Here is a 16,152-nt window from a genome sequence, read left to right on the forward strand (position 1 = left end):
ATGTCCTGTGACAATTGAAATGACACTAAACAATTTAAGTACGCTCTTTTAAAAAATAAACAATCTCTTCCTACATACATTATTCTATAAACAGTGATGAAATGTGTTTTCTAGAGACTTTTCCAACGATATAAGGCTTTTCACAATAAGAATACCAAACTTGAGGTAAATCATCCGTTAAGAGCCAATTATATCATTTTTAATCTAATAATTGTTGGTTGTGTGCTTTCATCTAATGCTTTAGTATTTGTTTGGGGCTTTTACTTTGAAAACCAAACTTCCGGAGGGCGTGTGAACGGACTGTTAATATCGCTGGCTTCCCAAGCGGTCAGTCATGAAATAAAGCGGCTGCTTATAACGACCGTAACATCCACACTGGAGTCCTTAAATCGCTTTATTCTTGTTTTTCTGCAACCTGTTGACACTGTTAAGGACCCATTTTTTATCTGTGTGACGTTGGATAGTAGACCTGAAGATTTGCCAAACTGGATGGGAATGAAGAGCAGCACCATTGTTTTAATCAGCCCGTGAAGTGAAGTTGGACCCAGCCTGAAAAGAAACCAAAATTGAACACTCATCAGATTTTGTGGGATCTATTGCAATACTGTCAACGACTGATGGTCAGATCTCGGATATAACTGTCATATTCGTATTTTTCGCGTTTTAAACAATTTAAGGTCGTTCACATGTGTGTTTTTCCTTCTTGACCTGGTTTGTTTGCCATTTTGTGCATGTAAAAGTGCTGCATTGACAGATTCGCATTTAACAGCACTTCAGTATTAGCCTAACCATCCCGTGCAATGCAAATAACGTCTTGTTATAAATAAGAATCGTTTCATATATTAGATAAACGCCAGATAACAGACTCTCTATTTCTCCAGTGAGGATTTTAACCAGTCAGATCTTAAGAGTAAACCTGTTTTTCTAAAATGCGACCCAAGTGAAATGTGGTAGTAAGACTGTCACACTTTGGCATGAATTATTTAAACCCTGCTTACTAGTTATTAGGTTTCCTGCTTGACAGAAGTCTTGACATTTGCACCCAGTGCGAATGTGACCAGAGTCCAGAGGGGTTTGAGCTCTGCTCTAGACTCAGTTTTTTACCAATCTAAAGCTTCAGCTGTCAAGTCTTTACCCCCAAATCTTTTTAGGCAAAAATGTCATATTTTTGCCCTTCAAAGCGCAGAAAAACGGCATAATCTGGAGGATGATGCTGGTCGTTTTTGGACTCGGATATCACCAATTATATCTGAAAGGCATATCTAGATGAGTTTTATTTGATGGACTTCAAAGTGCCAGCAGCTTTATAACAACTCTGTTCGTGGTTATATCGACATACATCATGGGTGACACTAATTTGAACGACTCCAACGTGAAGGTGGCTGTTCGGCTCCGACCTATGAACCGTAGAGGTGAGATCTGACAGTACAAATATACACAGTCTTAATACCAAGGGAGTTTTTTACTTCTTGTCTAGGTAGTCAGCTCAATACATTTAAATGGTCACTTGAGTGGAAATGAGTAGCTGAGGCTGGCTCCAATTAAATGGACTGTAAAATGTCCACCATTGTTTAATATTTGATACATTTATTGCTTTACAGTCCTGGCATCCACAATTTTACACTTGCGTAATATTTAGTGTGTCTTGACCGTGGGAACCGTAAAATGCATATAAGATGCGTTTCTCTCTCTTCATCGATTTAACAGAACGAAAGACTTAAAGGGCTAATCGCAATGTTCAATTTGTATGATTAAACATGATAGTTTATTTGCATGATCCCTCACGCGAATGCATGACATTGAAGCAGATCTTGCCGTGGGAGAACATGTGTCTCGGTAAAGCCACTGACGCGTGAAGTATTTGCTACATTGTAGCAAGGCGGTCACGTGCTCAGAGCCCCCGACTGGAGAGAGTAACATTCTGTCACAAGACTCGAGGTCGAGCGCTGTTAGAGCTCTTTGTGTAAACACAATACTGTAAATGTAAATGTAAACACTTATTTGGTTATATTACGTATTTTAAATAAAGCTTATTTTGTAGAATTTACTTAAATGTTTGTAATGTTGAATACGATCAGCGATACTGTAATATTCCAAAAGATTTTCAGTGTGGGAAACATTCATTGTTTCTAAGAACTTTCTTTTGTATTTAATGCAAGAGTCTAAATGTCACTTAGGCTTTCAGTTGCTCTCTCTCTCTTTCTCTCTTTCTCTCACTTTTTCTCTCTCTCTCTCACTTTTTCTCTCTATTTCGGACAAAGGCAGGAAGGGAGTCTGAATGAACTATTTGCCAAAGTTGCATAACGTAGCATATTCCCATGGCCGAATGAATGTGGATTCTTTCAAGAAAACGTTGACACATTTATTCCTGAAACTATGTTAGATAAGTGCACAAAGCCAAATTGGTAAAATATGGTTAAAGGATTAACCAGGAAAAATTACGTGGTTAATTATTGACAGGTGCCTAACATGACTACACCTATTGCATCATTTCCTTCGCATGCCATAAAGAATGTAAATACAGTTTCTTGCAACTACTCGAACCATACAATGGTGATAATCCTTTAGAAAACAACCACAGGACAATGTTGCTTTCTCTTCATTGCAAGTGATCTCTTTATTGTGTGTGTGGATTCTCAGCGTTTCCAGTATGTCACTGAGTACATGTGCTTATTTCTATTCCCATTGCGACATAATCTAGTAAATTTAGATTTTTTTTGAACACCCGGATGTGGTAACTACACTTACAGGGCCTCCTTATGAACTATGGGTACCAGTGGTGAGAGGAAACCAGTTGGTTCCTGCCCGGACAGGAAGTAGTTACAGCAAGTGTGAGTGGTGCATCCTTTTCAAGGATTTCTGAGTCAGCTGGTGTCTGCTTTTCTTCTTTCCAGCGAGACTGTGTTGGTGGTTTCTGACATGCTTCGGCCTGCTGTCGTCTTTGGTAGTGTTTAAGGCGTGTCTTGAGTTTGTCATCATGAGCTTTCAGCTTATTAAACCACATTCATCATAAATGCAATTGTTTTATATCCATGTTTGGTTGACTGAGTGTGCAGGATGCCCCTTTAGCAACATGCTGCAGCTGACAGAGTATACGAAGGAATGCTTTCGCAGGTCCTCCTGCTGCTATGAGGGTGACAGCTCTGCCCCGGCCAAGACTTGAACTGTTCCATCTGTTTAGCAGTTTCACAATGTCACTTACCATCCGCAAGCAATGTACACGACAGTACTGTTCTGTATTTTGTGTAAGAAATTGTGTGTGCCAGCCAGCAAGCTAAGTCTAAATGTGGATATGAACAAAATGCAATTAAATTAAAGTGTTTGTGAATAATACATTGAAACAGTGCATTTTATAGACTGGTGATGGATACATCAGTAATGTACTTATAAAAAGTTAACACATACATTGTGTTACATTGAAAAGGATCTACTAAATGAATATGTTACTTTCAAATTTTGATCGCAGCATTGCTACATAAATGCTGTGACATTGATATGTAAATTCTTAATTATTGAATTTTATTTTTTATTTGCATCTGTTGTGCTTGCTATCCCACTTAAGCTGCACGAAAGTCTGCATGTCCGTGCCCGGATCACTGAAGTCCTATTGATTATTTTAAAGGGATACTTCACCCAAAATGGGTAATTCTGTCATCATACAGATTTGATCCAAATCTGTATACATTACTTTGTTCTGATGAACACAGAGAAAGATATTTGGAAGAATGCTTATAACCAGACAGATTTTGCCCTCCATTGACGACCATAGTAGGAAAAAATACAATAGTAGTCAAAAGTGGCCCAGAAAAAGTGTTTGCTGTCCCAAATCTTAAAAATGTCTAATTTTGTGTTCAAGAGTACAAAAAAAGATAAAATAATTGTTCCTTCAATGGGTGTCTGGTTGGCTTATATGGATAAGATTTCCTTATGGCATCTGGTGTGTGTGGACAAATTTTGCTAATTTAGTTCGCAAACTGTCAAGAGGGATTATAATTCGATTACAGATTAGTTGTCCTCAAATGCCTTTTAATATCCCATGGGTTTTTAACCACAGTTTGGGTTGATATCTGCATGTTTCGTCGTGATTGATGGCGAAATGTGTCTTTGTCAGAATGTTGGATTGCAGTTCTCCAGTTTCTTCTGCTGTCAAATAAATTCACCCTTTTGTTCACTATAATGGAACAAGTGGAAACTCGATGGTTGAAAAGATGGGTTGTTAGATAAGTTTATGGGATAGATATGGGACATTTTAGTTACAAAACTACAGGCTCAACTGTAAAATTGAATTTGCATTTATTTGGTTTCTAATTTGTTCCAATGTATTTTGACCCAACAGAAAAGGATCTGAACACAAAATGCGTTGTGGAAATGGAGGGCAATCAAACTTTTCTGTACCCGGCAAACCTGGGAAAAGATTCCAGGTAAGTTGAATTTCAGATGTGAACTTGCTTGTTGTAGGATCCTTTTAGCTGGGCCCCATGAATGTGAACTTGTATCCCACTGGCACCGAAACATCTTACTGACTCGAGGGCAGCGTTTCATTTTCATGTCTAGTTGTATTCAATATGTCTCATGTACAGCTGCTTTGTAACAATGAAAATTGTAAAAAGCGCTATATAAATAAAGTTGAGTTGAGTTTCTTTTCCTATTTAAATCAGAAGAAAAATGATTTGTATATAAGGGTGTGTTAGACAAACAATACATATTTTGGATTCTTACAAGTCAGCTGAGTGGTGAGCTTTTCAGTCGAGAGGAACGGGCGTTGGGGATTGAGGGAAAACAGGAATGTGGACGTGCGGTTCCCTTTACCGTGGCCTGCTGTTCGCTCAATCCTGCCGTGTGTCGGGGTATAACTCTTTTCTGTCTGACTTCCCCTCTTTTTTCATCCCCCTGGTTGTCATGGAAACGCAGAAGGAGGGTTAACCCTAGGTCATCAACAGCTATGAAACTCTTGTGTCCTGAGAAAGGGAAAAATACAAGCTAGTTTAAGCATCTGTCGGCCATAAACATTTCTTTTGACTTTTATGGCGGGTAAACAAGAGGGAACGATTATTTTTTTACGCTCCTTTTCTCTTGCTGTGAAGTGCGAAGAAAGACAGAGGTTGAACAGGTTTTAAACTTGGAAGTGAATGCTCCAGCCGCCTGCTGCCTTCTCACAACAGACAGTTTAATTGCGGTGCTGAGTTCACGCGGCGTGCTGCGCGGAATCGTCGGCCCTGTTAATGGCCCTTGCCACACAGATGCCTTAAATGGCAAGATTCACATGATCCAAAATAGACTTATTCAGATCCTTGGCGGCGTGGAGTATTAATTATGATCTGTCAGAGACAATGCACATTCCCGGCCACACCGGATTCATCTTTTTGCGGTACTTATTTGCCTGTGTATACATCTCTTTTAGTCTTTTGTGTGGCGAGACCGCTCGCAGCATGTCTGATGGCATCACATACTCTGCATGAATGAATCTTAGTGCCTATTTACTTTGATGAAACAAAGTGACATTTATGTTAGCAAGCCCCTACGGTGCTATAAGATCACAGTGTTAAGCGGATGAATTAATAAGGCTGTCATTTTAGTTTATTTTTGACTATATTTCGTGAAATTATTTAGATTTTGTAGGGGAAACATTCTCGTTTCAAACTGTGCATATTGTGGCAAAGAGCACTAACATTTCTTTGTACAACAGATTATATGAATATTCCCCTGTTACGCAGGTCTTGCATCAAAATCTAACATTGAAATTTGTAATCTGAACAGTGCTTACTGAACATTGACAGTCATTGCACATTTGAGCCAGGCTGCATATTTTCCCTTATTTGACAGATGGTTATTCTTTTAAGCTTCCATCATAGTAGCCGGTTTTCAAATGAAATCATTAGAAAAGCAAAAACACCATTTACAAAATAGCTTTTAAGATTAAAGTTTATGATTTATCAAGGTGTCCTTCAAACAGGTTTTGTATCAAGTTGAAACTGGGAGGATAGTCCGTGGTTTTGCATTTAGAGCTGAGGTGATGCATGCATCATGCATGTACATGACACTGCTTGAAGTCTGATGTGATGTTTCCAATCCCTTTTTCTAGTTTGATTGCCTGTATTACACATACGATGTCTCACACTGCAAATTTTAAGCTCAATTATCAAATATTATTTTGTTGACCGCATATCAAGACTATGATTGTCCCACCTATAAAAAAAACAAAAATGAAGACAGGCTGTGTTTTGACTTGCAGGAAGCAGTGAGAAATACACTAGACAAAACAAGTTTAGATGTGCTATAGGAAACTTCACCCAAAAATTTAAATTCTGTCATCATTTACTCACCTTGGAGTTGTTACACAGAGAAAGATATTTGGATGAATGCTTATAACCAAATAGACTCCCATAGTAGAAATACAATGGTAGTCAAAAGTGCCCCAGAACTGTTCGCTGTCTCAAAATGTCTTCTTTTGTGTTCGACAGAACAAAAAAACTGTGAAAGAATGTTAATGAGAGTCAATCTCGTCTCAAGAATGTTAATGAGAGCAAGATCTGTTTGGTTATAAGCATTCTTCCAAATATCTTTCTCTGTGTTAATCAGAAATGTATACATATTTGGAACAACTCGAAGGTGAGTAAATGATTTTGGTAATTTCAGTATCCCTTAAGGTTGTTGTATTGTTTTTAATCTCCGCAACATTACCCATCCTTAATAACATTAATCTCTATTCAAAAATTCTTAACTTAGTCTGACATGAATATGGAATGCATCAAGATATACTTTAAATGCCACACCTGTGAACAGAAAATCTCATAAAAATCTTATAAATCTGATTCTTTGTTACAAATCAGATAAGTCATATCTGATCAATTTCAAGTGTATTTTATTTGCCCATGTTACTGTGCTTGTACATGCCCTATTGTTTTAATTACCAGGGTATTAAATCAGACTTGGGTGGATTCATCTGAAAAGTGTCAGCTCTGCGTCATTTGCACATGTTCTCTCGAGTGCAGTGTTTTTCCCCCGGCCTGCTCAAGAGCTTTACGTTCAAACATGAAGCCATGTCTGTCCATGCGTGTAAATTCATTAGGACCTATCTGCTGGATACCAATTTAGGTCAAGAGTACATAACGTCAGTTTTCACATACTCTAATTTTAAATGACGCCAACACTCCGACCGGAGAGCTTCAAGGTAATTCTGTGTGCAGGGTCAGGTGGTCTTTTTGATGTGAGTGCTGACCACGAGATGACGTTTGGCACAACCCTTGGTCAGTCACCGTCGTACCCGCATTGACAGCTGTCACTGTAGCATACGTCATATACCCCGTGAGAAAGCCTCTGTGGACCATGTTCAAGGTTCATTCTTTCCCGTCCCTAGACTCGAGTCACTCAAAGAATGCGGGCGAAGGATTTACGGTCCTGGCCTTGACTTTCCCCCAAAGTGGTCAATACATTCTCTAGAAGAAGAGATTGAAACGATTTTCTGTAGGAAATGCATTCGCATCCACTTCTGATTAAGAATATTAGGGTAGATGGTGCTGATGAAGCAGGCAGTGAATCCATTAGCTAACGCGAAATTGCAAGCATCCCCCCGACGGCTCCGCTCCCTGAGTTTGCCTGAAAGCTCGATTGAATTAAATGTGCATTTGATGTTGGTCAAAGACAGATTGAGGACAGTGGCTTGTTTTGCCAGACTGTGATGTGCCAGCTCGAAGCTAGTTCCAGACAGACCGTTATTTCTTAGTTTCTTGGGGGGGTGACCCCTCAGTGGTGTCACTGTGTGGTTTTTGTATTTTGCGCCTGTGGCGCTTTGGTCTCGGTTTCATTCGTATACTATTATAGCACCAAACCAGAGGGTTGATGTACTCATTGTCTACGGCGCCAATTGAGGAAGTGGGGGAAGGGACATTCCACGTTAATTTGAATAATGAAAGGATTTTCCTCATTTGTATTATTTTTATATGTATTGTGGCTTGTAGAAATCAGTTGTGTAGCCACAAAGAAACAGCAAGCTCATGTTGTCATATATAAGATTGATGGCCATCCAACCTATTTGCTCTTACAAGAATAGTTCATTCAAAAATTAAAATTCTGTAATCGTTTATTCTATTATAGTTATTGTACGACTCTTTCTGCGGTGGAACACAAAAGATCATATTGCGAGAAATGTCTTGTGTCCATACAATGGAAGTCGATGTTGCCCAATGTTGTTTGGGTACCAACATTCTTTCAAATATCTTTTTATGTGATCTCCAGACACGACATGTACTTAAATGAGTGGATTTTGAGGTTTGCTACAACATCCAGCCCTGTCTGCGCGACATGTCTGCGCTGGGGGAAGGGACGGATGCGAGTCTGCTGCGATGCCAAACTGTCACTCTCTTAATGAATGTGTTTGTGTGTGCGAGGATTGAAGACTTTGCATTTGCTCCAGCAGCTGAGGACTATACACTGTCAGTGCCTCATATCAGGAAGCCCACTGACTCACTCCCACAAAAACAATGTCAGAAAGTAACGTAGACTAAAACAGGATTACTCGCGAGGCAACCCGATGACATCATGAGAGACCTCGAGTGATTTACTGACTGCAAAGCATCCTGCTGCCGAGGTCCGAATCGCTGAGCTGATCCCAGATTGTGCTCGAGATCTCTCAGGGATCGATTGGTCTCACCTGTCACAGAGGCATTTTTGGGTAATAACAACCACATGCGTCCGTCAGGATTAGCATGTTTTACGAGGAGATCCTATAGAATAAACAGAAACAGGCGTCGGAGAGACACACTGAAGGTTTGCGTCTGTGCAGATGTACAAGACAGCCGCGTTAGAACAACATGAAGGGATGCATTGTGGGTTTAGTCGAGTAATGTTTGGAAGTCAGATTGGGAACTGGAAGCAGCTGCCAGGTTTCCTGAGGTTGTCATGGCCACTGGTGTTGGAAGGTTAAAACACGAATTCTCTCTTTTTTACTTTCTCCAGTCTTAAATGTTAGGTAAAACCTAAGCCTGGCAGTTGTTTAAAGAAAATGCAGTATTGCATGTAACGTCTGTGGAAAAAGCAATCCCATAATGCATTGCAGCAAGCTTAGGAAAAATATCATGTGTTGTCGAGATGACGCATGAAGAAAAACGAAAACACACATATTCAATGGCAAAAAATCTTAAAAAAAATGTATTCGACAGCTAAGCTCCCTATATATAAGGACGTCGCAAATCTGTTATTTACGAGGTTTGTTTTAGTTTGGATGCTGCCTTCCAATGCAGACAGTAAGGCAGCTCATTAGGTTTCAGAGCACATCCAATGTCTTACATGTATTATGATTCATGTAGATACTTTGTCCGTCTCGTCCGAACCTGTATGTCATGTTGAAGACTGCAGAAATGATAAGAGGAGACTTACTGGTTAAGCTGTATATTATACATATTAAAGCGATACTTCAACCAAAAATTAAAATTCTGTCATTTATCATCATCATCGTTTCACCTTCGAGTTGTCCCAGATCTGTGTACATTTCTTTGTTCTGATGAACACAGAGAAAGATATTTGGAAGAATGCTTATAACAGACAGATTTGGCTCCTATTGACTACCATATTAGGAAAAAATACAATGATAGTCAAAAGTGCCTGCTCTTCTTTTGTATTATATGAAAAAGTAAGTTTTCCTACTATGGGAGTCAATGGGAGGCAAAATCTGTTTGGTTATTCTTTCGAAATCTTTCTCGGTGTTCATCAGAACAAATAAATGTATATAGATTTGAGATTAGGAACAACTCGAAGGTGAGTAAATGATGACAGAATTTCCAGTTTTGGGTGAAGTATCCCTTTAAAAGGTCAAATTGGGAAAGGGATTGGGAAAGGAGGTGACATTAGTGAGAGATGCAACCATGGGCCATGGTCTGGAATTAGTACTTATGAGTATAAGGGCTGTTCAATGATTAATCGCGATCACATCTAGAATTTTTTTTTGTATATAAGCAATATATAAATGAATAAATGTTTATATTTAATTTATAAATATATATATATATATATATATATATATATATATATATATATATACATGTATGTTTCCGCAGTACACAGACATATATTATGTAAACACACTTTTATTCTGGGTGTGATTAATCGTGATTAATCGTTTAAGAGGCCTAATGAGCAGCGCTCTCAAAGCCACACCCCTGGCTATAGAAGAAACAGGCTTGATGGAGTCCAAGAATCCGAAATCTGCCCTGCCCTCAAGATCTCTTGTGTTATGCTTATGCAGTGCTTGACATCTGATTTCTTATGCTCTGGAAACTTTTGTAAGACACACTTTGTACCCTGCAGTGATAGATGAACAGGATATGGAAACAAATTTAAGAACCTCTTGTAAATACGGATATCACAGAAATCAGATTATGTTCTTGGACTGTCAGTCAAAAATACTTTATTTGTATTGTCTAGCTGCCTCCAAATTCTGAATATCAGCGTTAGTGTGTTCACCCCAGGTGTCAGACCTCCTCAGGAACCCAAGATACAGCTCAGCCTGACACTTCCTTCGGGGTGAAGCGTCTACCTATGATCTCAGTGTGGTTTGATGGGTAACGTCATTGCACGGCTTATTATACCACAAGTGTGGCATGGCCTGATTTTAAGCGACAAGCTGAGCCCCGGGTCACTGGAACTGAATCTGGGCATATTTTGTCCCAGCTTTTCTTGGCGCGCTTGTTCGTTTGGTCACTGTGCATTGCTGTATACGCTCCAGTTGTTTCTGTAAGCTCTCATGGATGTAGATTTTAAGGATTGAATGAGTAGAAATAATCACAAATGCTGAAGTGATCGTTAATGCTGGTTAAGTTTTGTCATGTGCAGAATAAATTGGCAAATCTTTTTGAAAGGTTAGTTCACCCAAAAATATTAATTCCTCCACTTTATACTTGCCCTCAGACCTGTATAGCTTTCTTTCTTCTACAGAACATAAAAGAGGATATTTTGAAGAACGTTGGTAACCAAACTTTCATTCTACGGACACAAAACCACTGAGACATTTTTCGAAGTACTTCCACTGTGTTCCACAGAAAAAGTGTAATTTATAGGTTTTGAACACCATGAGGGTGAATAAATGAATATTTTTTTTTATTTTTGACAGAATTGTGGCTTTAATAAACATTCCTTGTTTTATTGTTATGTCTTTTTAACTAAAGAAAAACAGGTTGTGAATGCTGTTTAACGTTGACTTGGAGAAAACAATGAACACAGAAGGCATTTCCTGGGCTTCGAACCCATGACCTTGTTGTGTCTTGCACCAATTGAATTAAAGACAACCCCAGTGCTATTATAAAGCAAACAGATTTGTGTTTAATGTAAACATTGTGATCGTCTTCAATGTCTATCTTTCCAAGAATTACAAGCAACGCTCCATAATTATTTGCCGTGCTTGTTCATGACCTAGAGAAAAAACATAAGAATTAAATATATTGGGCCTGGTAAGGCACAGCCCTCAGAGACCGATTAGGATCCTGCAATATGCTCCCACAGTCTGTCAATAGTGCTTTTATAGGTCATTGTGTTCGCAGAGGGCCGCGCAAAGCCATAAAAGTGCCCTCAGTAGATAACGTGACTTTGAGTCACGGCTCTCAATGCATATTTACCCTGTAAACGGCAGAGCTTTCTCAGTCAGATGGTCTGTTTGTGTTTAGGTCCACTGAGCAAAGTCCATCTGATGACATGGACTAGCTCAGGATATGTGATTGTGTGCAGAGCTCACAGTTCCTGCTTCCCGTATGACTGAGTTCATGATGATGAGGGTATTTTGGGAGGCTGTGAGTCAGTCGGTCCACTGAATTTGTGCATAATTATTGGAAAATTTAGGAAGAACATGTCACGTTTTTTTCCAGGTGGTAGATCATAATACTACCACAATAGATCCGATTTTCACTACGCTATCGTACGTTCTTCTGGCCCCGATAATAATGAAATTATTTTGATGTCTATTGAATTAACTTAAAAACAACCACGTGGCTCTTAAGAACGGTTAACCTAAAAATAAAAAAAATCTCTCCTTTGGGTGGACTGTCCCTTTAAGGCGAAAAGGCAAAATGTTAAAAAGATTAAAACAACACCACCTACTATTACATACTATTATTTATGATATTATAATCTGTGTAGTATTAGCTTTATCAATAATCACAGAATTTACAATCGTATTTTAAGTTCTATGAATTCAAATTCACCATATCTGGTCTTTACATGGTTCTTGAAGATTCCTTCAACAAAACTCTGCCATTACTATGTATTGCATATATTCAGAAACATGTTAAAATGTTATTCTTGTGGTAAACTTAACCCAAAAACATGATTAAACCGTTATCTATTTGGACATCATCTTGTAACGTAACAGTCAAAGTGTAAAGTTTTGTCCTCAGTTATTTGCAAAACAATGATTTGTTGTTTAAATAAGCATTTTTCCTCTCTTTTCTCCATATGCATCCTCTCCTCGGATCATCTTGCAGCAGGGGTCAGCCAAAGGTACAACACTTTTTGGGTTTTAAGAATCAGACATGTCAGTCATCATGAAAGTGCATCTGTTATATTAATGTTATTTAAAAAGTGAAACCGAAAGAAAATGAAACATAAACATGCCTGCTTTCTGTTTGGTCAAGGTCTTCGCCTACGACTACTGTTTTTGGTCAATGGATGAGTCGGAAACGGAGAAGTTTGCTGGTCAGTTCCTGGAAGCTCTTTATTTATTTATTGGTCTTCTACCAAGTATCCACCTGTATGGTCTTGTTATGGTGGTGTAGGTATTACTAAAGATAAGGTTTTGTTTACACATCAAGACCTTCTGTAGAAGGTTTATTGTAGGACAAGAGCTGTCACCTTGTTACGCTTTCTTGAAGGCTATTTATTATATGAAAACTTGTTACATGAAACCAATGATTGATTTCAAAGTTGTGTGTTATAATGTCCTAAAATATTTTCTTTTAATGCAATGTACAACGTTGAAAAGTAAATAAGCATTTTTCATTTTCTATACTGTCTTGTCCTTCAATCGTGTTTTTATAGGTCAAGATGTAGTATTTCAGTGCCTTGGGGAAAGTCTTTTGCACAATGCCTTTCAGGGTTACAACGCTTGTATTTTTGCATATGGACAAACTGGTGAGTATACAATAGGTTTATGTACAGTGTGTGTTTAAAACGTTACGTCATTGTTTATTTGAGAGCAACTTGTCTGCAATTTTTTTCTTTTAGTCAAATTAGGTCACTTTCTTTCTATTGTGATGTCATTTCCCAGGCTCGGGAAAGTCTTACACCATGATGGGTTCGGTGGACCAGCCCGGTTTGATCCCACGACTCTGCAGTTCCCTGTTCGAGCGGAAGTGTCTCCACCAGCGAGAGGGGGAGAGCTTTACTGTCGAAGTCTCTTACATGGAAATCTACAATGAGAAAGTTCGAGACCTGTTGGACCCCAAAGGGTTAAGCCTATTATGTATTGTGTTCAATCTTAGCTGTGTACTTTGCTGTAGGTGTGTCGATCTTACAGACCTATTTGCCTTGTTCTTGCAGGAGCCGACAGGCCTTGCGGGTGCGAGAACATAAGGTTTTAGGACCTTATGTAGATGGACTATCCAGACTTGCAGTAGAAAGTTACAAGGTAATAAAACAGGAGCGATATATTGAACGAAAGCGAACTATTATGTATTTATCTTGATTCTTAATAGTAGAACGAACCTAGTCCAATCATTGACCTTTCACCTGTTGTGTTATGTATTCTATAGTTCATCTGGTCATGTGCATTTTTATCCCTTTCTCTATGATGGTGATCAAATCCAGCATTAGGAATGTTTGAAGTCATCTGACAGGAATTGCAAAATTCCACATATACAGCCCTAGAGAGACCAAACCAAATATTAATTTAATCAGAAATCTAGATGTATTGTGGTCATTCCAATACAGTGTCTGTTGAATTTCAACAAAATTTAACTTCAAGAGTGACAAAGTCATCAAACAGCAATGTGAAAGACTGATAGCATGAAAACTGTGAGAAAAATCAAGGTTATCACATAAAAAAATATTTTAAACTTTTACTAAATTTTTGAACAAATATTACTGTTGTATTGCTTAGAAGTGAATACGAACTTGTTTTCTTTGCAGTATTTTAGGTCTGAAAAAATACAGAACATCTTTCTGATATTTTGACCTGTTTCTCCAGTTTTCAATTCCTGCAAATAAATGCAAAACGAAACAACATAAATGAGAACTCCAAAACGAGAACTCGGTTTAAAATGTACTTGAACAAATATTGTAAGTAGTTCACAGAATGAAACAAATATGATAATTTTACCTAAAAACATACCTATAAATAGTATATTCAGAATTTGTTTCTATTAGTTTGTTCGCTTTTTTTTGCTAATATGATAAGACTTAAAGCTACCAATCGAATATGCTGTTAGACTTTATATTGCTATATTTAAAAGTGTGTGATGTTTGTGCCTCTATTGCAAAACACAATTCTCGAACATAAATGTGCAATAACTTGAACCACACAAATGCAATAATCATTTTGCGCTATAATATGAACATGGAAGAAAGCACCACATTTGCACACACACAAAAATACAAATAAAATGCACATTTATTGTTAGTATAGTGAATGAGACCCATTGTTTTCAAACAGGTTTCTGAAAAGTTTTTGGCAAGTACATGTATAGTACATAGCAACACCCCCAAACCTGTGCTATTTACTTAGCTGCTGTTATTTAATTAAAATTTCTTTTTTTTGGGTATTCCCCACTTACCAACACAGATATGTTACGTATTGGTGATTTGTTTAAGAATTATAGAAAACATTTTTAAAAGTTTGTCGCATTCTGATGGTTATGGTTATGAAATCAAACTGCTGATGTCCTTAATTTAAATGAAGGAGATTCTAATTATGTTTTTCTCCGACTGGTCTTTTCAAGGACATTGAGTCATTGATGTCTGAGGGGAATAAATCCCGCACTGTGGCCGCCACCAATATGAATGAGGAGAGCAGTCGCTCCCATGGAGTTTTCAATATCATCCTTACACACACACTAAAGGATCTTCAGTCTGGGGTAAGAACAGACACTCACCCACCGTTCTGATGCTCACCACTGATTTTCATAGATAAAAATTTTGTGGAAATTCCTGTGATGCGATTCTACACGTTTATAGCATCCCCCCATGAATGAAGTTGGTTTTACGTGAAGTAAATCCGCAGAAAACAAACTTTAATAGGATGTTTACAGCTCCTTCTTGAAGACTTGCACATGTAAATGAAGAACTCAGTTTTTGCTTAGTTTGCAGAAATTGTCTGGGACAAAGCCTTGCTAATGTATGCCATGTCAGCATAGTACACTTGAGTCTCTTTCCTTAAGTATTTCCCATTTAATGTTGGCATGGCGCTGCATCTCGAAGAATTTTGACATGATTCACTGTAAGTTTTATTAGGAAACAGCAGTCTTCGTGATCTAATACTGAGTACAGAAGGAAGGGTGAAGGTTAGGAGATGACTCATCGTGTCCAGCCCTGATGATCTCATGGATAGACTGCTGTATTTGAATACCTTTATCAGCTGCTGGGAACCCGTTTGGGTGATCTGCCCTGTTCTGGCACACTCAAGTATTTAGTCTCAAGTGTTTAGTGTGACCCACCCATCCTTTTATTCCATCTACTTTTGGATCCACACAAATTCCTTCCCATTTCAAAAATGCTTTTGACTTATTAATTCATGTTGCATGTAATTGCAACATGTAACAACCATTGCCATTTAGGGATCAACTATGAATTAAAAAAATAGTTGCCTGAAGATTCTTATTTACTTTATTTACTTATTTACTTTACTTAAAAAATATAACGCACCATACATTTTTGTATTTCTGGATCAACTATTCCTTTAAAAAGTCATCTAAACTTCCTCATAAGTACACTGTTGACCACAGGGACCTTCTGTTATCTGCTTTATCTTGAGTGCAGGAGAGAGCACATGCAAATGGCAGGAAAATTCATGAATAAATTATAGCCCGTCCGAGGACCGACGTCAGCTGATCTTCTCCTGCTCTGTCCTGGTGTCACTGTGTATTTCTTTTGTGCCCTGTGTCACCTGACTCAGCTGTGGTTTAGCCCTCGATCTATAATTCAGAAGGACTGGGACTTAAGAGAACCGACATGCAG

General features: G+C 38.3%; 1 protein-coding gene across 5 annotated transcripts in view; it reads left to right on the plus strand.

Moving 5' to 3' along the window:
* Positions 1-321: 321 nt before the first annotated feature.
* Positions 322-16,152, plus strand: part of kif13ba (kinesin family member 13Ba) — a 37,882-nt gene continuing 22,051 nt past the window's right edge. For 3 of the 5 annotated variants that reach the window (XM_056767295.1, XM_056767298.1, XM_056767296.1), the window contains exons 1-8: positions 322-1,412; positions 4,337-4,421; positions 12,468-12,483; positions 12,618-12,678; positions 13,021-13,113; positions 13,250-13,430; positions 13,522-13,609; positions 14,919-15,053. In XM_056767295.1, coding sequence (XP_056623273.1) covers positions 1,343-1,412; positions 4,337-4,421; positions 12,468-12,483; positions 12,618-12,678; positions 13,021-13,113; positions 13,250-13,430; positions 13,522-13,609; positions 14,919-15,053 — 729 coding nt within the window. In that variant the 5' untranslated portion in view covers positions 322-1,342. The remainder of the gene's footprint in view (positions 1,413-4,336; positions 4,422-12,467; positions 12,484-12,617; positions 12,679-13,020; positions 13,114-13,249; positions 13,431-13,521; positions 13,610-14,918; positions 15,054-16,152) is intronic. The other 2 variants (XM_056767297.1, XM_056767299.1) reach the window with 1 other exon arrangement.

The sequence above is a fragment of the Triplophysa dalaica genome, chromosome 15 (genome assembly GCF_015846415.1).
Source record: "Triplophysa dalaica isolate WHDGS20190420 chromosome 15, ASM1584641v1, whole genome shotgun sequence".
Classification (NCBI taxonomy): domain Eukaryota; kingdom Metazoa; phylum Chordata; class Actinopteri; order Cypriniformes; family Nemacheilidae; genus Triplophysa; species Triplophysa dalaica.